Source organism: Rhinolophus sinicus, chromosome 16 (genome assembly GCF_057876585.1).
Source record: "Rhinolophus sinicus isolate RSI-liver-muscle chromosome 16, RSI-T2T, whole genome shotgun sequence".
NCBI lineage: Eukaryota > Metazoa > Chordata > Mammalia > Chiroptera > Rhinolophidae > Rhinolophus > Rhinolophus sinicus.
Window position 1 is genome coordinate 98,851,517 of NC_142516.1, and position 20,184 is coordinate 98,871,700.

Consider the following 20,184-nt stretch of genomic DNA (forward strand, 5'->3'; position numbering starts at 1 on the left):
TCCCAGTTCAGGATCTTTTATTGCTTTTAGTTGCCTTGTCATTTTAATATTTTTCAATGCAGAATCATTTCTTTTAGTATTTCCTTGTCGTCCATATCCTTGACATTTTTGAACAGTTAAATTACCTTTTAGAATGTCTCTTATTTTGGGTCTGTTTGATATTTGCTGATGAAGATTTAGGTTTTTCATTTTTGGAAGGTATCACACAGAGGTCATACCAGTTCTGTCTCACTATATCATGTCAAGAGGCACATGATGTTGAGTTGTCTTATTAGTAGTGATGTTAACATTGATTATTTGATTAAGGTGGCATCTACCAGGGTTCTTCATTGTAAAATCATTACTATCTCTTTTTTAATAATAAGTATTTGGTGGAGAAATACATTGGGATATGCAAATATGTTGTTTTTCAACAATCTTACTGGTTTTAGTTCATTGATGATTCCTGTCAGAATAGAGCTTTACTGCCGAATGACCATATTTTTTAAGGCATTTATTATTTTGAATTCTACTGTAGGAAAAAGTTGTATTTCTCCTCCATTTATTTATTTGTTCATTTTTTATATCAGTATAAATTTCATGGGTTCCTGTTTTATTTAGTATGTAGTTGATAGGCTTTCTCTGGGAAGGGCCAGACACTAAATATTTTAGGCTTTCGGGAGCCTTAAGATTTCTGTTGCAAGCAGTCGTTGTGTTGCAAAAAGAAACAAATGAAAAACAAACAAACAAAAAAACCACATACAGTTTGTTAATGAATGTGTGTGGTATGGTTCATGAAACTTAAAATTGGCTTGATGGACGTAGCCCAAAGGCTATCTCCTGAGTTGTGTCGGTATGTATTTTTATATTCAAGTTGTCTCACATTTGGCCAGTAGGAGCCCGTTTGCATGCATTCTTGGGTTTTTATGACAAATTCCATAATTTTTTAGTACTTCCTTGCCTTCTGGCACAAGATGTTCTTGATTAATCTTATACTTTCTGAGGTATACTTCCCAGTCCTGGAATCAGCCATTTCTTCAAGAAGCCCTGGATTGTTGTGGTGAATATGGTTTTTAGAAATCAGGACCTGGATGTTAAGTGTGTTTGTTATGGTTATTACTCTTTGGATGTCATTGCTCCTAGGTGTTCTTATTGGAAAGGATCTAAGAAATACAAATATATCTATATGTTATATATATGTGTGTATACACACACACACGCACACTCACACGCGCACACACACGCATACATCTAAACTGATGTATTTATATTAAAAACCATGAGTTTATATCAGTACCTCCAACTCTAGTCCAAAACCACATGGTTCAGTTTAGCCTCAAACTTATTATATTTACAGCTTTTTTCCTACAATAGTGAGAAATCTTACTCCCATTATCTTTAATATACTTACATATTTGCTTATTCCATTCATGAAACCAGTATTCTGACACGTGCACCATCGCCATCTCAGCTTTGACATACCAGACAACTCTGACCAGATCCTCACCTCTAGCTCTAGATGATCCTTGTCACCTCTTAACCCCAGTTTTTCCTTTGCCACAGCATCCCATTGACCCTTATTGTCTCCTCACCCTGACCCAGAAGGGGTAGCCTCCTTGTCTGTTCCAGCCTCTGTCTCCTTGGCTTCTGTTATCTCCTGGGCTCTTAGGTCCCTGGGCTCTTAGGCCCTGCTGGCTCCGGCCTAAAGAGAAGGGAGGGAAGAAAACAAATAAATATATTTTAAAGAAAAGTGACAAGAAAGTGGAAGGACATTCCTTTTTCTTTGTGGTTTAATTTATTCTTTTTGATCTATGCTTTTATTAATTTATTCTTTAAACACACCTTTCTAATCCATCTGAAATTAATTTTGTTATATAGTGGAATGTAAAGTTCTGATTTGACACTTATCGTTTTCTAAATAACAACTTTTTCAAATATCATTTTGAACTGAAATGCTTTCTTTTAAGGACACTCTAAAGATAATTTGTACTGCTCTTGCTTTTCATAGAACTCTTCACGTGTAGATATTCAGTTTGAGAAGTAGGATATTTTTTGTTTTGATTGATTTAGCACTTTTGTCTCTTAAATTATTATTATAGATGGTTCACTATAAAACATTTATTGACATTACAAATATCATAGTAATGCATGAACTTGGTAGCAAGTGAAATAATACAAAGATTTATGAATAAAAATTAATACTCTCCCAAGGAGCCAGTATTACCAGTCTTATATATCCTTCTGCTACTTTTTTCCTGCTCATATACAAACTTACACATGCATATACATAGGTGCTTTAAATGATAGGTGTTTCAAAGATTTACTTTGAATACATCATAACAACATAATATTATATATGTAAACATAAAATGAACCTCATAAAAGTATTGCCACGCTTAAAAAATAGAACATTATAATGAGGGTATATCTTCCTCCCATGTCCAGCCATAGAGATAACCCATTTTCAATGTTATGTTCCTTATGCCTTTTCTTTATTTTTATCTATCCTTTACTCCTTTTTACTACTTATGTATATGTTCCTAAATGATTCCGTATTATTCATAAATGGTATCATTTGTGATTTGTTTTCTCATTCAGTTTTATATGTGTAAAATACACTTATTTATATTTTATTTTGTAAAGTACGAATTCATATCACACATCCACAAAATTCACACATCTCTATATTTCTCTGCAACTTGCTTTTACGATGTGTAATATGTGACAATAGTAATTTTATCTAATGTTACTGAGTGCTTCCAATTAAAATCATAATTTTATTTTAATTCCTTTACTATTCTAATTTTTTTCTATTCTGATTTCTTTACATATGTTGATCTATTTAATCCTCACAAATTATTGTATGACATAAGCACCATTATCATTCTCAACCTAACAACAACAACAAAAATGATGCACAAAGATAATATAAAACTTGTCCAATTTCATTAAGTGGTGGCAAAATTATAAATGAAATAAGATAGTTATTACTAAGATAATGGCCGTTTTTACTGGGATGGAGGGGGATGTGATCAGGAGGGCAGTGTATCTCAGAGCTGAGGGCTGAGGGAGAGTGAGGGCTCTATTATGCTGGTGCCATAGACAATGATTAAATATTCCGGGATTTTATGAGCTGATAGTTAAACTATTGGTAGCTTGAACTTGAAGTTAGTCATAGTGGGAGTATTTACACAGCAGAAGTCGGAAATCTGCATATGGTAAAAATCAGGACCTCACCCCTGAACTCTGTGCAGTCCCTTCATCTGTAAATCATTGCTTAGAGTTTCCCTGCCAGGCTTCAGTTTCAGTTTCTTCACCTAAAAAGTGGTTATACAGGTGTTTATTTTATAATAATTCGTGAAATTCCACATTTATATATTCTGTATGTGTGCTATATTTCACCATGAAAAATGTTTTAAGTAAAAGTAAACCAAAGTGTTGGTAAGGAGGAAAAGGGTACTTTGTACTATTGGCAGGAGTAGGGCAAAAAATGTAGAGGGCAGTCGGGGAAATGGAAAAGAGATTTCTTTCTCTGGAGTAGATGAAATGGGCTGTTTGAGGGATCATTTACTTTGAGATATAATAATCTACATGGAAATATTTGGTGAGTGAAAAGAGATGTTAGAATTTACACATAAAGTGATTATAGTCTAAAAAGTTATAAAGAAGCTGTACAAATCCTGGTTGTATTAAGAAAGGCTGGTAGGTATATTTTAATTGTTCTTGTTCATTTTCATTTATTGACTCATAAACATTTATTGCACGTCCAATGTAATATGTATTTGGTATATACAAATAACATGGAAGAGAAAATCTGCAAAATAGTTACAATGCAGTGTCACTTTTTCTATGCTTTGTTATATAATGGGTGGGGTAAAAATGGAGATGGTCTTTAAATGAAGACAGATTGGAGGGTGAAAGAAATATTGGGAAAACTTAGACTTGAAGTTCCGGAAAAGGAATCCTATTCGTGTAATAAGAGTAGGAAAAAGTATCCATGTAACCACTTGATGATTATACATTTATCAATGGATACTAATGTATTATAATTTTTAAAAAGTAATTCCCCCAAATTTGACGTTTGGTGAACAATTTGAAATTGCCCCAAATCTGAAAATTAACGTTTAGTTTCTGATATAATTGAAATTATATAGCATTAATAGTAATAAATATTTAATTATAATAAATATAACTACTAACAAATTCCATAGTATCCTAACATTGCATTAAGCTTATTTAATATCATGAGTTGTTTTTTTTTGTTTTTTTTTTCCTGTTTTATTCTAGATGGTCCCCGGCCATCACAAAAAGAAATTATATCACTACGGGCATTTATGCTACTTTTCCTGAAACAGCTCATACTAAAGGTAATTTTATGTAATTGCAAAATGGCAATATATTAGGTGAAAAGGAATATTTGGCATAGTTTAAAAATCATTATTGTAAAATTAGCACAAACTATGTTTAATGCATAAATTGCTTTACGTAAATCTTAGTATTAGTTTTTGTTGAACTTCACTTTTTAAAAAAATATTCTTTGAGACCCTCCATACTAAGAGATATGGCAGAAATGGACAAGGAACATATATGCATAACAAACACGCATTGCGTTTTGATTCCAGAAATTTGCATGTGTTCTTGTTTGAGAAGGTTTACATTATGTATTTTATCCCAGTAGGATTTTTAAAACAGTAAGATTAAAAACATGGAAAGTAAAGGTAAAATACACAATTAATATTGTAAAATTTGGCAGTACTTTGCATTATTTTAAGAAAATGCATGGTTAGAAAATAGTAATAAGACAGTTACATGTTCAAAATACACTAACTTTTTATAATGATGGTCAATCAAATGTAAGCAACTTTGAAGATTAGATACAAATTTCTAAATATTTTCTATTTAACTTATATAACTTATAGTATATGAATTATGAAGTATCTAGATATTTAAATTAAAACATTACTATTTTGAAATTGTTTTTATTGTCTTTTAAAATGAAATTATTTTTATCTCTGTTTTTAATGAAAGTTTTAATTTTAGTTTTAAATTAAGTAATGATTTTTTTTTAAAGGATCGAGGGGTCAAGGAAGATGAACTTCAGAGTATATTAAATTACCTACTTACAATGCATGAGGTAGGACACAGTTTGGGTATTCCATTTAAATTATTTTATTCAAAGCATTAGAATAAAATTTTAACTAAAGAAATATTGGTGATTCTTATTATGCAGGATGAAAATATTCATGATGTGTTACAGTTACTAGTGGCTTTAATGTCAGAACACCCAGCCTCAATGATACCAGCATTTGATCAAAGAAATGGAATAAGGTATGATTATATCAATAATTTTAATAGACTTTAATTGAGTACAGTTGTGCTTCCAAGAATAACCTCTGTTACTTGAATTTTGGAAAAAATGTAGCAAAATCTTACACATAAAGGAATAAATGGAGAAAGCGGCTGTTAATCGTCTAATACACAATACAGAAGAAGTGTATAGAAAATGGGTCTCAAGAAAAGTAAAACATTGCTATAGTAAAGACATTTTAAGAGAGGGAAGAGCAAATTTTTTTTGCAGTAGAGAGAGCATGGAATATTTCAATAAAAGAGAGCACATGAAAATTATGAGTTTAGACTCCAGAGCTAGATAGTGGCCAGGTTTGGAAAGTATAAAATGATAAAAAGTTTTGATTTTAGCCTGTTGGTGATGAAAATTATATAATTTTTAATGAGCAATTGATTTTCTCAGATTCCCATTTTGTTAGATATACAGTCAGCTGTGTGGAAAATGAGTTGGAGAGGGACAAAGCTGATGTAGCGAGATCAGTAGAGAGATTATTTTATTCGTCAGTTTGAGGGAGATGAGCTAGGGCAGTGTCAGTGCAATGGCAATAATACTGATGAAAGATGTTTCAGGGCAAGAGGACCAAACCTAAAGAATTTGAAGACTTAGTTTAATTATGAAGATTGTATTAATTATGTAAACAGGTGAAGCATAGTTTCTTGGTAGTATTCTTTGGAACTTAAACCTATAACCTAGCCCTTTAGGGATTCTCCCTTTTTATTTTCGTAGTCTGAGTTGTTGGAATGAAGAAGAAGTCTCAGTTATCCCATGTGCAACTCAATGAACTTCCACAGGTTGGAAATAATATATCAACATTAATAATATCAACAGCTCAGGCATATGAATTAGGATTCACCTATTTTAGTGTATTACAAGTAAACTTTCATTAACTGATCTGTCAGTAAATTTCCTATTCATAAGGTATTGCAATCCTATGTCTGTCTCGTTTTGTAAGAAACACTTGGGTAGTTGTGAAGAAAATCCTGTGTAGTGTAGATGTTTGAGTACTCTAGATGTTTTCATATTTCAGATGTTAATCATAATTTCTGTTTATCCAGGGTAGAACTTATACCTTTTTTTCCTGTAACGCAAAGCTATTCCTAGAAAATAGGAATTCGGTTGGATTTCTGATTCTATATCTGAGTATAGCTTTTAATTTGGATTTCAAGATTGTTTTTGCGGTTGAATATTTTTTCTTATGATCTCCTGAATATTTCTTATTTGACATGTATAACTTTCCTATTCTCATATTTGTCTTTTTTCATGACTGATCTTGATTTTTACCAGTCCTGAAAATAGATTTCAGTGTAAATATATATTCATTTAAGAACTTGACGTTTTTGAAAGAAATCATCTTCCAAGGGAAATAATCACTCTAGAGTTTATTTTCACTCATAGTCTGTTCTTCAGTAAATGCAAAAACAAAATAAAACAAGAAACATGTTACTTTCTTTTTTAATAGTATAAGCTAACGTGAAACATAAAATAGGTGTCACTAACTTTAAGTTTTTGTTCCCCTTTCTTTGTTAATGTTACCGACATGATATGAAAATTCTAATGCATCTTCTATTACCAGCTTTTTGTTTAGCCTAGATTATTTCATCTTCAAATTAGAGAATGACATTTGTCCAACAGTGGGGCAAAGTTGTAATGGCCCCTGTAACGAGAACGTGTCTTAAGACTAACAAATGAAGCAGGCAACTCCATACAATGTAATAATTTATTATAGGGTAATTTATGTACGGGAAGATTGGGTCTGAGTGGAAGAGACAGCCCAGCAATTCTGCGCAGATTATTCTATGCTAAAAACTCCTGTTACTGTATTCTTTTAAATATCGCATATCTCAGGGGTGGCCGGTTAGCTCAGTTGTTGAGAGCATGGTGCTGATAACACCAAGGTTGCCAGTTTAATCCCTGCATGGGCCACTGTGAGCTGCCCCATCCTTAAAAAAAAATAATAAAATAAATCTTAAAAACAAAAAAAAAAATAGTATATTTAGGTACTAATGATTGACAAGGCAAAGAGACAAAGAATGCTGTCGTGCCAGGGGCCAGACCTCCAGGTGCTCCATATTGTCACCAGTTTGATATTCATCTGGTATGTCATCCTGGCCTTTCCTTACAAATCGATATATGGTTATATTTTTAAGGAACACAGAGAATCATTAACTAGAAGCCTTTGCGATGCTTACAAGGACAGTGAGGTTTGTCAAAGGTCACAGCATGAAAGGACACAAAAAATGGAGATGGTTTTTGTTCACATCTACAGCTATATAACATTTTATTTTTTAAAAAAGAGATTTAATATAATAAAGCACATCCTATTTTTATAGTGTCACCACTGCCACCCTCAAAGAGCCTTCTTAAATTCTAGAATGAGTTGCGAAAGAATATAGTTGTTATTGCCCCCTTTACCTTTTAGAAAAAATATTTACTTTTATTTTTTGAAAAAAATATGGGATACAATTTCTAAAGACCTTGCAAATATTGTAATGGAAATGACCCTGGTCTTATATATTATTGAAGTGACTGTATTGGTTCAGTTCGGTTATATGTTACTAGAGACTTTTTGCTCCAAGTAATGGAAAACTTCTCAAATTGATTTAAGTAAACAGTATAATGTGTTTGTTATAGTAATCTCATTAGGGTAGGAACCAGGAATTGGATAGCTATAAGGAAATAAGTTTGCTTCCTCTGGTACTTCTTATGTGTCTGCTTTATTCTTCTGTATATAGACTCACATCTGTTAACATAGCAAGGCTATCCTATAAGTATCTGTTTTAAATCATTTCCTAATTCAAGAGAACAGCAAAGACTAGGTATTATTTCTCAGACCTCATTCTGAATTCTAAGACGAGGGAAATTATTGGGCAGGTCTATGGTCCGAAGGTCATCAAGTACAAATACTGGGCAATTCCAATACAAGAGGAAACATGGCTTCACTAAGCATATATCTTAAAATAGAAAATTGTTATTGAGTGTGCTGGGAGTTAGTACTTATGAACGACCAATCACATTGCCCTTTTTAGCATATTATTTGAAGGGCAAGTTAAGGAAAATTCATAAAATATGCTAATTTTTTATTTATCCAAATAATTTAAATTCCTGAGAGGTATTTTATGCTTTATGTGTATACAATTTTTAAAGTATATAGAACGTATGTTGTAAATATTTGTGTTTAAAAAATCACTTAATTTATTTCTATATTTTTAGGGTAATCTACAAACTATTGGCTTCCAAAAGTGAAAGTATTTGGGTTCAAGCTCTAAAGGTTCTGGGATACTTTCTGAAGCATTTAGGTCACAAGTAAGTTGATTTTTTTTTTGTTAATAATGAATTGTAGAAATGTCTTCTGAAATTGTATTTTTACTAGTTTTGTATCTAATGTAACATGAAATTTGACTGCAAAAATCTTACAGTGGAAAATAATAGCTTCCTGTGGTAGAAGTTGTAGAAATATTTTATAAAAGTTGTTTATTAGTAGTAGATTATAGAACAAAAACACAGTTTCAGTAATATAGGTTTTTCTTATTTGCTTGCTGAAAATGAAATATTGTTCATTTTAAGGGTATAATAAAATATTTCATCAAATAAAGTAAAGCGCATATGGATATGATTTCAATGAAAACTTTCTTGACACAGGAATACCGTGTATACTGAAGTCTCTCTTTGAGCTGTTCTTTTGCTTACACTAAGTCTGTACTTTATTATTTGTATTATCTTCTAACATTGGAGCTTATTGATTAGGTTTGTAGTTTTAAAATCCTAGAGTATCTCTTTTTACCCCAAAGTCCAGAAGTCAGATACTTTAAAAAATCACCTGCTGATAAAATGAGTGGTTTTCCTATTCTGTTGTGCAGCGCGTGATTATTCTTTTTTAACTCTATTGTATATACCAATGAGCCCAAGAAAATAGTCCTGTCACTGAAGTATTAATAGCTACTGCTAGGTGGGGTTCCTCTCAAAAAAGAACCTCAATTCTTTTTTGGTTTTTAAATTTACCAAGTGTTTATTGACAATACTGATGAAAACTACACAAACTCCAGATAAAACATCTCTAACATGCTAAATATTCTAGAAGAATAGATACTATTTTTATTTTGGTGCCAAATGAATAGTGACGTAAGGGAGAATAGGTATGTTATAGATAGAGGATTGTAGGATTGTCAGGATTGTAGGAAAAAGTTATGCATATATGAGGAACTGTAGGTGTACTAGGTGATAGAATACTGAGAGTGAGAAACATCTACTTCTATTAAGAGATAAGGATTCCTCATTTATCTTTGGTCAATTAAAATAAATTGACCAGGAGATATTAATAAAGGATTCTAGCCTATTGCAGCCTCTTAAAATTGTCAAACACACACATTTAAAAATATTGAAAGGTGGCAAAGGTAAACAAAACTAAACGGAAGATAAGAATACTCACTGGAAAACTGTTGTTGTCGAGTACATAATTGTGATTAAAACTTTAACCATAAGTTAAAAAAATAAATAAATAAATGAATTGCTTCTGAAGAAGGACAACTACTTAAACAGAATTTTAAGAAGTTAGAAGAAATGCTAAGATAACATGGAAGTGTTAAATCACAAGCTAACAAAATTTGGTAAATAAATTGAAGGATAAAAACTTTCAAACAAAAATGGAATCTGAAGAAGCTCAAAGGAAGATTAACTGTGTAAGATACATAGACAATAAAATTGGAGACAATAATATGTGTAGATGAAAATGTAAGCCTTTAGAAGGATTACAGAAAAATATTGAGTCTGGCCTTAGACTTCTATACAACAACCTTCAATATAGGAAATGAAGAGCACCAACTATAAGATGCTGAAATGAAGAAAATGGGAGACAAAGTATCCTTTAAGTAAAAAGGGTGCTGCCAAACAATTTTTAACCATACAAGGAATTTTTTTTCTGAATAATTATTGAGAAAATTGCTGGAGAATGAAGTTCAGCCAAGTAGGATGACTGGATAGAGTTTAAGGAATACTGGAGAATGCTGAATTAATTTAACAGTAAAACTATTACTAAAACAAATGTTTGAATTACAGTGCCATTCTGGAACTTACTTTTTATATACCCTAGAGTAGAAATGCTACAATTATAATGAATGGTGAAAGGACTGAAGAAAGATGGAAAGTGGAGTAAGTCCAGAGTCAAATGATGTCCATGTAAGCTGACAAATGAAATGTTGGCATTATAGGCCAATTGACTAAAATATGATGGTAGGAGAGAGGAAAAACTAAGCGTAAATATGCTTATATTAGAGAAATACAATCTATCATTGCTTATGTTAGAGAAATACACTTTCTAAATGTATAGACTTTTTATTCCTTTGCAGTTACAAAGATAAGCAATTTAACAAAATTGTGATGCTTCCAAAATATTAAAGAATGTACAAATAAAACTGAGAACTATACATGTGATAGAAGTCTATAAAAATTTTATAAAAGTCAGGAAGTATAACATAAATTATGACATATCTAACACCAAACATATCTGCCATGTTAATAAATGTTAAAGTTTTTGTAAGTCTACTGTAAAGAAAAAAATTCACAGTTCTATATTCAAGAAACATACAAAGTGAATTAGAAAGTCTGGAATTAAAAGGATGAGTAATGGGTATACCGCATAAATACAAATGAAAAAAAGCAGGAACTGTGACTTGATATTGGACAAATTAAAATGGAAAACAAAAACCAGTAAACAATATAAAGAAGGATACTTTCTGATATCAGAATGTGAAACCATGGAACAGAAAGTATAGGAGAAATAGGCGATCACTAATAGTATAAAACATTGAGACAAACTTTAATTCACTGATCTCAGTTCATAAAAAATCAAGGGGGAAAAGTAATTTAAATAATAAGATAAATCTGACTAATATAGTTTGACCTTTTTACCTTGTTAATAAAGAATATAATTTCAAGTGCCCAAGGAACGTTTATAAAGATTTGATATGGTGTAATAGACATCAAAGAAAAATTCCAAAATGTAGAAACAAAACAGAGAAAATTCTCTAGTTAATATGAAATAAAATTAGAAAATAGGAACAAAGTCAGAAACCAAAGATTCTTCTACCTAGAATTCTTTTTTTTAATTTATTGGGGTGACAATTGTTAGTAAAATTACATAGATTTCAGGTGTACAATTCTGTATTACATCATCTATAAATCCCATTGTGAGTTCACCACCCAGTCAGTTCTCCTTCCATCACCATATATTTGATCCCCCTTACCCTCATCTCCCACCCCCCAACCCCCTAACCCTCTGATAACCACTAAACTGTTGTCTGTGTCTATGAATTTCTGTTTCTCATTTGTTTGTCTTGTTCTTTTATTGTTTTTGGTTTATATACCATATATTGGTGAAATCATATGGTTCTCTGCTTCTTCTGTCTGACTTATTTCACTTAGCATTATACTCTAAAGATCCATCCATGTTGTCACAAATGTTCCTATATCATCTTTTCTTACCACCGAATAGTATTCCATGGTGTATATATACCACAACTTCTTTATCCATTCATCTATCGAAGGACATTTTGGTTGTTTCCATGTTTTGGCCACCATAAACAAAGCTGCAATGAACATTGGAGCACACGTGTCTATATGTATAAATGTTTTCAGATTTTTTGGGTAGATACCCAGGAGGGGATTGCTGGGTCATATGGTAATTCTACTCGTAATTTTTTGAGGAACCTCCACACTGCCTTCCATAACGGCTGCACCAGTCTGCATTCCCACCAACAGTGTATGAGGGTTCCTTTTTCTCCACAGCCTCTCCAACACTTGTTACTATTTGTCTTGTTGATGATAGCCATTCTGACTGGGGTTAGGTGATATCTCATTGTGGTTTTGATTTGCATTTCTCTGATGATTAGTGATGTTGAGCATTTTTTCATATGTCTATTTGCCATTTGTATGTCCTCTTTGGAGAAATGTCTCTTCAGGTCCTTTGCCCATTTTTCAATTGGGTTGTTTGTTTTTTTGTTGTTGAGTTGCATGAGTTCCTTGTATATTTTGGATATTAGCCCCTTATCGGAGGCACTGTTTGCAAAAATCTTCTCCCATTCAGTTGGTTGCCTCTTTATTTTGTCAATGATTTCTTTTGATGTGCAGAAGCTTTTAAGTTTCATATAGTCCCATTCGTTTATTTTAGCTTTTACTTCCACTGCGTTTGGAGTCAAATTCATAAAATGCTCTTTGAACCCAAGGTCCATAAGTTTAGTACCTGTTTTTTTCTATGCAGTTTATTGTGTCCAGTCTTATGCTTAAGTCTTTGATCCATTTTGAATTAATTTTGGTACATGGTGACAGATAGCAGACCAGTTTCATTCTTTTGCACGTGGCTATCCAATTCTCCCAGCACCATTTATTGAAGAGGCTGTCTTTGCTCCGTTGTATGTTTTTAGCTTCTTTGTCAAAAATTATCTGTCCATATTTATGTGGTTTTATTTCTGGGTTCTCAATTCTATTCCATTGGTCTATGTGTCTGTTTTTCTGCCAATACCATGCTGTTTTGATTATTGTACCCTGTAGTACAAGCTAAAGTCAGGAAGTGTGATACCTCCAGTATTGTTCTTTTTTCTTAAGATTGCTTTGGCTATTCGGGGTTTATAATTTATTAAACCATTTTTGTGTCAAAGAGAAAATGCACACTGAAAGTGTAGAATTTTTAGAAAGCTTAAAAAAATCCTATAGTATATAGCTAAAAAAGTGCTTAAAGAAATATCCATAGCCATTGGGCAGGAGAAAAGAAATACAGAAAAAAGTAATTAAAATGTAAAAGTTAGGGAAAATATAACCAAATAAATGGAAGTAATTAATAAATAGAAAAGTAGGAATGAAATTCAGAAGACAGAAAATAATTTAAAAGCTGATACTTAAAAATCATCATAGAAATGTACAAACCATCATTAAGCAATTCAAGAAAGAGCAAAAATGTGAACGTACAAAATAAATGACAAATTCCATAATTAATATAGAAACAGGAAATTAAAGAAGTCTTACATGATAACTGCACAGCTTTCCCTAGAAATTGGTAAGACAATCCTGTAGGAAAATAGGCAAAGGATATGAATGGTCAGCATATAGAGGAAAATACATATGGCACATACACATTTGAAAAGAGCTGAATCCTACTTGTGATGAGGGAAATATAATCTAAAACTAAGGATACCATTTTTCACATATTAGATTGACAGATTCTCAAAATTCAACATCCATCTTTATTTTATTAGCAAGGTTGTAGAGGAAGCACATACTCAACACATTGCTAACTGGAGCATGATTTAGTGTAATACCGTGTGTAGGGCAGTTTATTGATTTTGATCAATCTCTTTGAAAATTACAAATACATACACTTTTTAACCCAGTGATTCATCACTTGTGTGCATGTGAAATAATGGCTATTCAGAGGTATTCATTTTGTTGTTTAGAATCATAAAGTTTAGGAGAAATCTTAAGTTTCTCTTACTACAGGAATTGTTAAATTAATTATGGTTCATTCATTAAATAGAATGCTATGCAGTTATTTAAAAAATGAGAAATTATATAATAATACAACTATATTGTTAAATGATTAAAAAACAAATAGATGGGTATGTATTGAGTGCTATTTGTGTATAAAAAAGAGAATATAATAATATAATACTTCCTGTATGTACAGCAACAAAATCTAGTAGAATACATAAGAAACAACAAATTAAGAACAGTGGCTCCTAATGGGAAGTTGGTGGAAACAAAAGTAGATATGGATCATTTAAATTTTTCAACCATGTGAAAGTTACCTGTTGAAGCAATTTTTTAATAATAATATTGTTTAAAATACATATACTAAAAACAAGAAACTTAAAATCTTGGAAGAATTTTTTCTAATTATATTATTAATGGAGTTGGATTGAATAAAATCAATGATTGATGAGTTAAAATAAAGAGTTCTTGATTAGAGCAATCATAGAGTAGAAGAACTTAGGTAACACTGAAACTGTTTTCTTAACTACTTAGCTACACAAAAAATTAAGTCTAAATGCGTCCTGTCAATACGATTGATTATAACATTAACTATAATAGTAAAAAATAACCCTTTAAGTATGAACAACTTGATAGTTAATAGAGATAATGGTTAATAAAATGCATGTTGTTCACTGACTGTCAAGTTGTACTGTTTAGGTTTGGATCCTGGCTTAGGTAATATTTTCTCAGTGGTCGTGGAAACATCCTTGAGCCTCAATTTTTACCCTACTGTATAAATGAATAAAACTAAACTGCTTCCCTCATTGAGTTTTTAGGATAAATGATAAAGTAGATCTAAAGTGGTTAATCACAGTATATTGACGTGATAATTTGAATAGTTAGCAAAAAGATAATAGGTACAATTTAACATACAATTTTGATAAAATGAGAACATTTCTTCAGTATGATATTTATCTTTAAAAGTGTACCTCAAATATAAATATGAAATACTAGCAGCATTCAGATCAGCACTGAGATAAATATTTCTACGAAAATCTAATTATTACTTGTTCAAGATTTGAAACAGAAATAAAATGCAATTATTAGAGAAAAGGAAATGGGTATCATTATTTATAGAAGATTTGATTATATACCTGAAAACTTAAGAGAATCATCTTTGAAACTGTTAAAAAATATTACTTAAACTCAGCATCTTATTTGTGTATGGTGGAATTGTTAGTCTGGCAGTGAATCTGACTGGGGTCCAAAGGTAAAACTAAACTGAAGTGTGGGTGGGTTTGTTTCCTTTTAATACCTAGTTTATAATTTTTGTCAAGTAGCTGGAATACAATGTGCAAGATAATCCCTACACTTTAATTGTTAGCTGAACTAGAGATAGGTTTGACATCTAACTGTCATTAAAATTGAGAAACTTGTTCCCAAAATATATGCAGCTGCACCTTTTGCGTGAAGATGGAACTTAAATCTCCTCTCCTGGAGCATGGGATGGACGTACTGGCTCCTTTCCAAAGAAACCTGGCAGCAATTTTCACTAATGATTAAGGCTAACATCAGCAGTCACATGTCATGTTGATAACTTGTACTCCCTGATATGATATGATGAGAAGGGCAGTTCACCTCTGTGGTATTTTCATAAAAAAATAACCCTAGTCTAATCCAGAGAAAGCATCATACGTTCCCACATTGAGGTATATTTTATAAAACATTTGATGAATACTTCTCAAACCTGTCAAAGTGCATGAAAACCAAACAAGGAGAATCTGCTACAGATCAAAGGAGTCTAAGCAGATGGGAGTAGATGAAAGGTGATATCCTGGATTGGATCCTAAACAGAAAAAGCACATGATAGAAAACTGGTGAAATATGAATAGTCTGTAGTTCAGTTAATAATATTATACCTATGTTGATTTCTTAGTTTTGACATATGTATCATGATTAGATAAGATGTGAACATATGGGGAAGCTGGATGAATTCCATCTAGGAAATTTCTTTAATACTTTTTCAACTTTCCTATAAATCTTTTTTTTTAATCCTAACAGTTTCTAAAATAAAGTTATATAAAATTAAAAAATCTAACTTGAATATATGCTTGAATAGAAAATCAAATTATTATTTCAGGGAGATGGCCTGATTGCAGTTATCCTCAAAACAGAATTTTAACAAGTGGTTCAAATAGATGATCAAAATACCTAAATGCAACAGCTAAAGGGGACTTCTGGTCAAAACAGAGGAGTAGGTAAACTCTTTGCTCACCTCCTCCCACAATCATATCAAAATTACAGCTAAATTACAGAGCAACAGTCACTTAGAACCACTTGAGGACTAGTGAATAGAATTTCTATAACTAAGGACATAAAGGAAAAAATGCCTTGAGACTGGCAGGAGGGGAGGAGAGGACAAATGGTCTGGTCCCACACTCACATGTGGAAGTTAAAAATCAGGAGGGATATCATCTTGCAGAGGTCTCCCTTTAGGAGCCAACCCCAACTGGGGCTCCCCAACCCAGAACACCAAATATTGGGAAGAAGAGTACCCATAACATCTGACTGAAAACCCATGGGGAGGTCGACCCCAACATGGGACTCCCCAACCCAGAACACCAATATTGGGAAGAAGAGTACCCATAACATCTGACTGTGAAAACCCATGGGGATTGCATCCAAATGAGATGGAGAGTTGTTGGAGATGTGACCAAAATGCTCCTCTTGAGGGGCCCATACACCAACTAGGTCAATCACAAATTTTCTCACTCTAAGGTCTAGCTCCAAAAGTGCCAGAGACACACGAGGAAGAACTAAATTGACTAACTTCAGGGTGAAGGCTGGAGGAACAGGGTCTGGGCAGCTGTCTCTGGGGACAGAAGCACTGGCAGGTGCCATTATTACTTTGTTGAACTCTCCTCCCACCCAGCTGGCAGGTGCAGACAGGTACCAAATCTGAGCTCTCCATTAACCTGGCTAACACAGTTCGACTTGCCCTGATAAGTCTCTGAGACCTCGCCTCACCCAACTTGTGGGCCCTGCCCAAACCTTTTCCAACAACATGTCCATACAAGCTGCCTGCCTCAGCTCATGCTGCGTAATTTGCCAAGATCTCTCACAAGTTCAGAAATCACAAAGAAGCAGCAGCTGCCCTTTGCCTGCCCTGTACCTCTTTTTTCTAAATTAAAACTTTTTGGGGTGACAATGGTTGGTAAAACTACATAGGTTTCAAGTGTACAATTCTATAATATATCATCTATATCACATTGTATGTTCACCACCCAGTTCTTCCATCACCATATATTTGACCCCATTTACCTTCTTCTGCCACCCACCACCTTACCCGCTGGTAGCCACTAAAGTATTGTCTGTGTCTATGAGTTTCTGTTTCTTTATTGTTTTTTTCCTTTGTTGCTTTCTGTTTTATATCCACATATCAGTGAAGTCATGGTTCTCGACTTTTTCTGTCTGACTTATTTCGTTTAGCATAATAATGTCAACATACATCCATATTGTCACAAATGGCACTATTTCATCATTTCTTATGGCAGAGTAGTATTCCATTGTGTATATATACCAGATCTTTTTATCCCATCATCTAGGACATGTTGGTTGTGTCCATGTCTTGGCCACCGTAAATAAAGCTGCAACGAACATTGGAGCACATATATCTTTACAGATAAATGTGTTCAATCTTTTTTTTTTTTTTTTTGGTATGTACCCAGGAGAGGGATTGCTGGGTCATATGGTAATTCTATTCTTAATTTTTTGAGGAGCCTCCACACTGCCTTCCTGTACTTCTTACTAAGTGGCCCCAAGCCTGGCATAGTTAGAAATTGGTCTCAAATTGCATGGTGGCCTCAAGCCTGGCATATGCGGCAGCAAGTCTTGTCTTGGAATGTAGTTTAAACTAAGCTGTGACAAGCCCAGCAGAAGTGGTGGCTAGCCTCAGCTCACATCGTGGTGTTCACCAAAGGGCCCTAGCCCCACACGGTTGATAGCCAGCCTTGGTTCACACCATAGCCTCTCAGAAGGACCTCCAAGCCCAGCACAAGTGGCAACTAACCACAGATTACCTTGGAGCTCCCACCAACTGGCAGAAATCTGGGCACAAGTGGTGGCTGACCTTGGCCTGTACTGGAGCCTCACCCAGAGGCTTGACAACAAATACACCCAGTGGCTGGCATCAGACCACAGCAGAGAACCACCAAACAGCTCCACAAGTGACACATCTGAAGGATGTACGTGACTGGCATGAACCGTGCTAAAGTGACTCTTGCTCTGTAGGGTCAGCCCCTGCACAACAGCTCGTCCGCTGTAATCATGGCCAGTCCTCACAGCCAGTCAGCCTGAGGGTCAGTCCCTCCCATTGACATGTCAACAGTAATCCAGGCTCAACTACAATAGGAGGGCACACAAAACCCACACAAATGACACCCCTGGAGCACCTATCTTAGGTGATGAGGGAGACTATGCCAATGGGCCCTACAGGATACCTGCGACATAAGGCCACCCTGCCAAGATTGGGAGATGTAAGAGGTCTACCTAACATAGAAACAAACACAGGGAGGCAGCCAAAATCAGGAGACAAAGAAACACATCCAAATGCAAGAACAGGACAAAACACAAGAAAAAGATCTAAACAAAATAGGGGTAAGCAGTCTACCAAATGCAGAGTTCAAAACACTGGTTGTAAAGATAGTTGGAATCAGTGACAACTTACAAAAAGAAGTAGAAACCATAAAAAATAACCAGTCAGAAATGAAGAATACAATTACTGTGACGAAGAATACATTAGAAGAAAACAACAGCAGATTAAATGAAGCTGAGGATCAAATCAATCTGGTAGATAGGGTGGTGGAAAACACCCAATTAGAAAAGTGAAAAGCAAAAGAATTTAAAAAATGAGGATAGTTTAAGAGATCTCTAGGACATCAAGCATATTTGTATTCACATCATGGGATACCATAAAGAAGAGAGAGAACAAGGGATCGGAACGTATTTGAAGAAATCATGACTGAAAGCTTCCCTAACCTGAAAAAGGAAATAGACATATGCGGTCAGATAATTAAGTTCGCAAACTTGTTTCAACGATGTTGCTCAACTTTTGTGATATCAGAGGGATTATTAATTATGAATTTGTACCAACTGGACAAACAATAAGCCAAGTTTACTATTTGGAAGTGCTGAAAAGGCTGCATGAAAAAGTTAGATGAAAACGACCTGAGCTTTTCACCAACAATTCGTGGCCCTTGCATCATGGCAATACACCAGCTCACAAAGCACTGTCTGTGAGGGAGTTTTTAGCCAGTAAACAAATAACTGTATTGGAACACCCTCCCTACTCACCTGATCTGGCCCCCAGTGACTTCTTTCTTTACCCAAAGGTAAAGGAAATATTGAAAGGAAGACATTCTGATAACATTCAGGACATCAAGGGTAATACAACGACTGCTCTGATGATCATTCCAGAAAGAGTTCCAAAATTGCTTTGAAGGGTGGACTAGGTGCTGGCATCAGTGCATAGCTTCCCAAAGGGAGTACTTAGAAGGTGACCATAGTGATATTCAGCAATTAGGTGTGTAGCACTTTTTCTAGGATGAGTTCGTGAACTTAATTTTCAGACCTCGTACAAGTTCAGGAAGCTCAGAGTCCCAAATAAGATGAACCCAAAGACACATCATAGTTAAAATACAAAGGTTAAAGGCAGAGAATCTTAAAAGTAACAAGAGGAATGCAGTTAATTACGTATAAAGGAGTTCCCATAAGACTGTCAGCTGATTCCACAACAGAAACTTTGCAGACCAGAAGGGATTGGCAGGAAATATTCAAAGTGATGAAAATCAAGGACCTACAACCAAGATTATTCTACCAAGCAAAACTATCATTTATTATTGAAGATGAGATAAAGAGTTTCCCAGAAAAGGAAAAGCTAAAGAAGTTCTTTACCACTAATCCAGTGTTACAAGAAAGGTTAAAGGGACTTCATTAAGTAGTCAAGGTCCAAAATATGAGTAAGAATATATAGAAGGAAAAGCAATTCTCACTGACAAAGGAAATACTTAATAAAAGCAGTGGAGTAGCCAACTATAAAGTACAAAAGTACAAAAGTTAAAAGACAAAAGTAGGGATACCATGTATAATTACAAAATTTAATGGTTATACACAAACATACACATAGAAAAGATGTAAAAAAATGACAGAAACAAATATGGATGGGTAAAAATTGTAGTGATTTTAGAATGTGTTTGAATTTAAACGAACATCAACTTGAAACAGAGTGGTAAAACCATAGCCTGGTATACGTGAAACACATGGTGACCACAAACCAAAAACTAATGAGAGATACACAACAAACAAAGACAAATAAATACAAACATAAAACTATAGAAAGTCAT

The 20,184-nt window shown here is 33.7% G+C and overlaps 1 protein-coding gene and 1 long non-coding RNA gene across 13 annotated transcripts in view; one reads left to right on the forward strand and one right to left on the reverse strand.

Annotated features, from left to right (window-relative positions):
* The window catches only part of NBEA (neurobeachin), a 662,791-nt gene that overhangs the window by 151,105 nt on the left and 491,502 nt on the right, over positions 1 to 20,184 (forward strand). For all 7 annotated transcript variants that reach the window (XM_019736455.3, XM_074330023.2, XM_074330024.2 and 4 more), the window contains exons 14-17: positions 4,267 to 4,346; positions 5,051 to 5,113; positions 5,210 to 5,307; positions 8,537 to 8,629. In XM_019736455.3, coding sequence (XP_019592014.2) covers positions 4,267 to 4,346; positions 5,051 to 5,113; positions 5,210 to 5,307; positions 8,537 to 8,629 — 334 coding nt within the window. The remainder of the gene's footprint in view (positions 1 to 4,266; positions 4,347 to 5,050; positions 5,114 to 5,209; positions 5,308 to 8,536; positions 8,630 to 20,184) is intronic.
* Positions 1 to 20,184, reverse strand: part of LOC109449832 (uncharacterized) — a 266,951-nt gene that overhangs the window by 98,112 nt on the left and 148,655 nt on the right. For all 6 annotated transcript variants that reach the window (XR_012495587.2, XR_016019145.1, XR_016019146.1 and 3 more), the window contains one exon: positions 1,572 to 1,681. This is a non-coding gene — a long non-coding RNA (uncharacterized LOC109449832). The remainder of the gene's footprint in view (positions 1 to 1,571; positions 1,682 to 20,184) is intronic.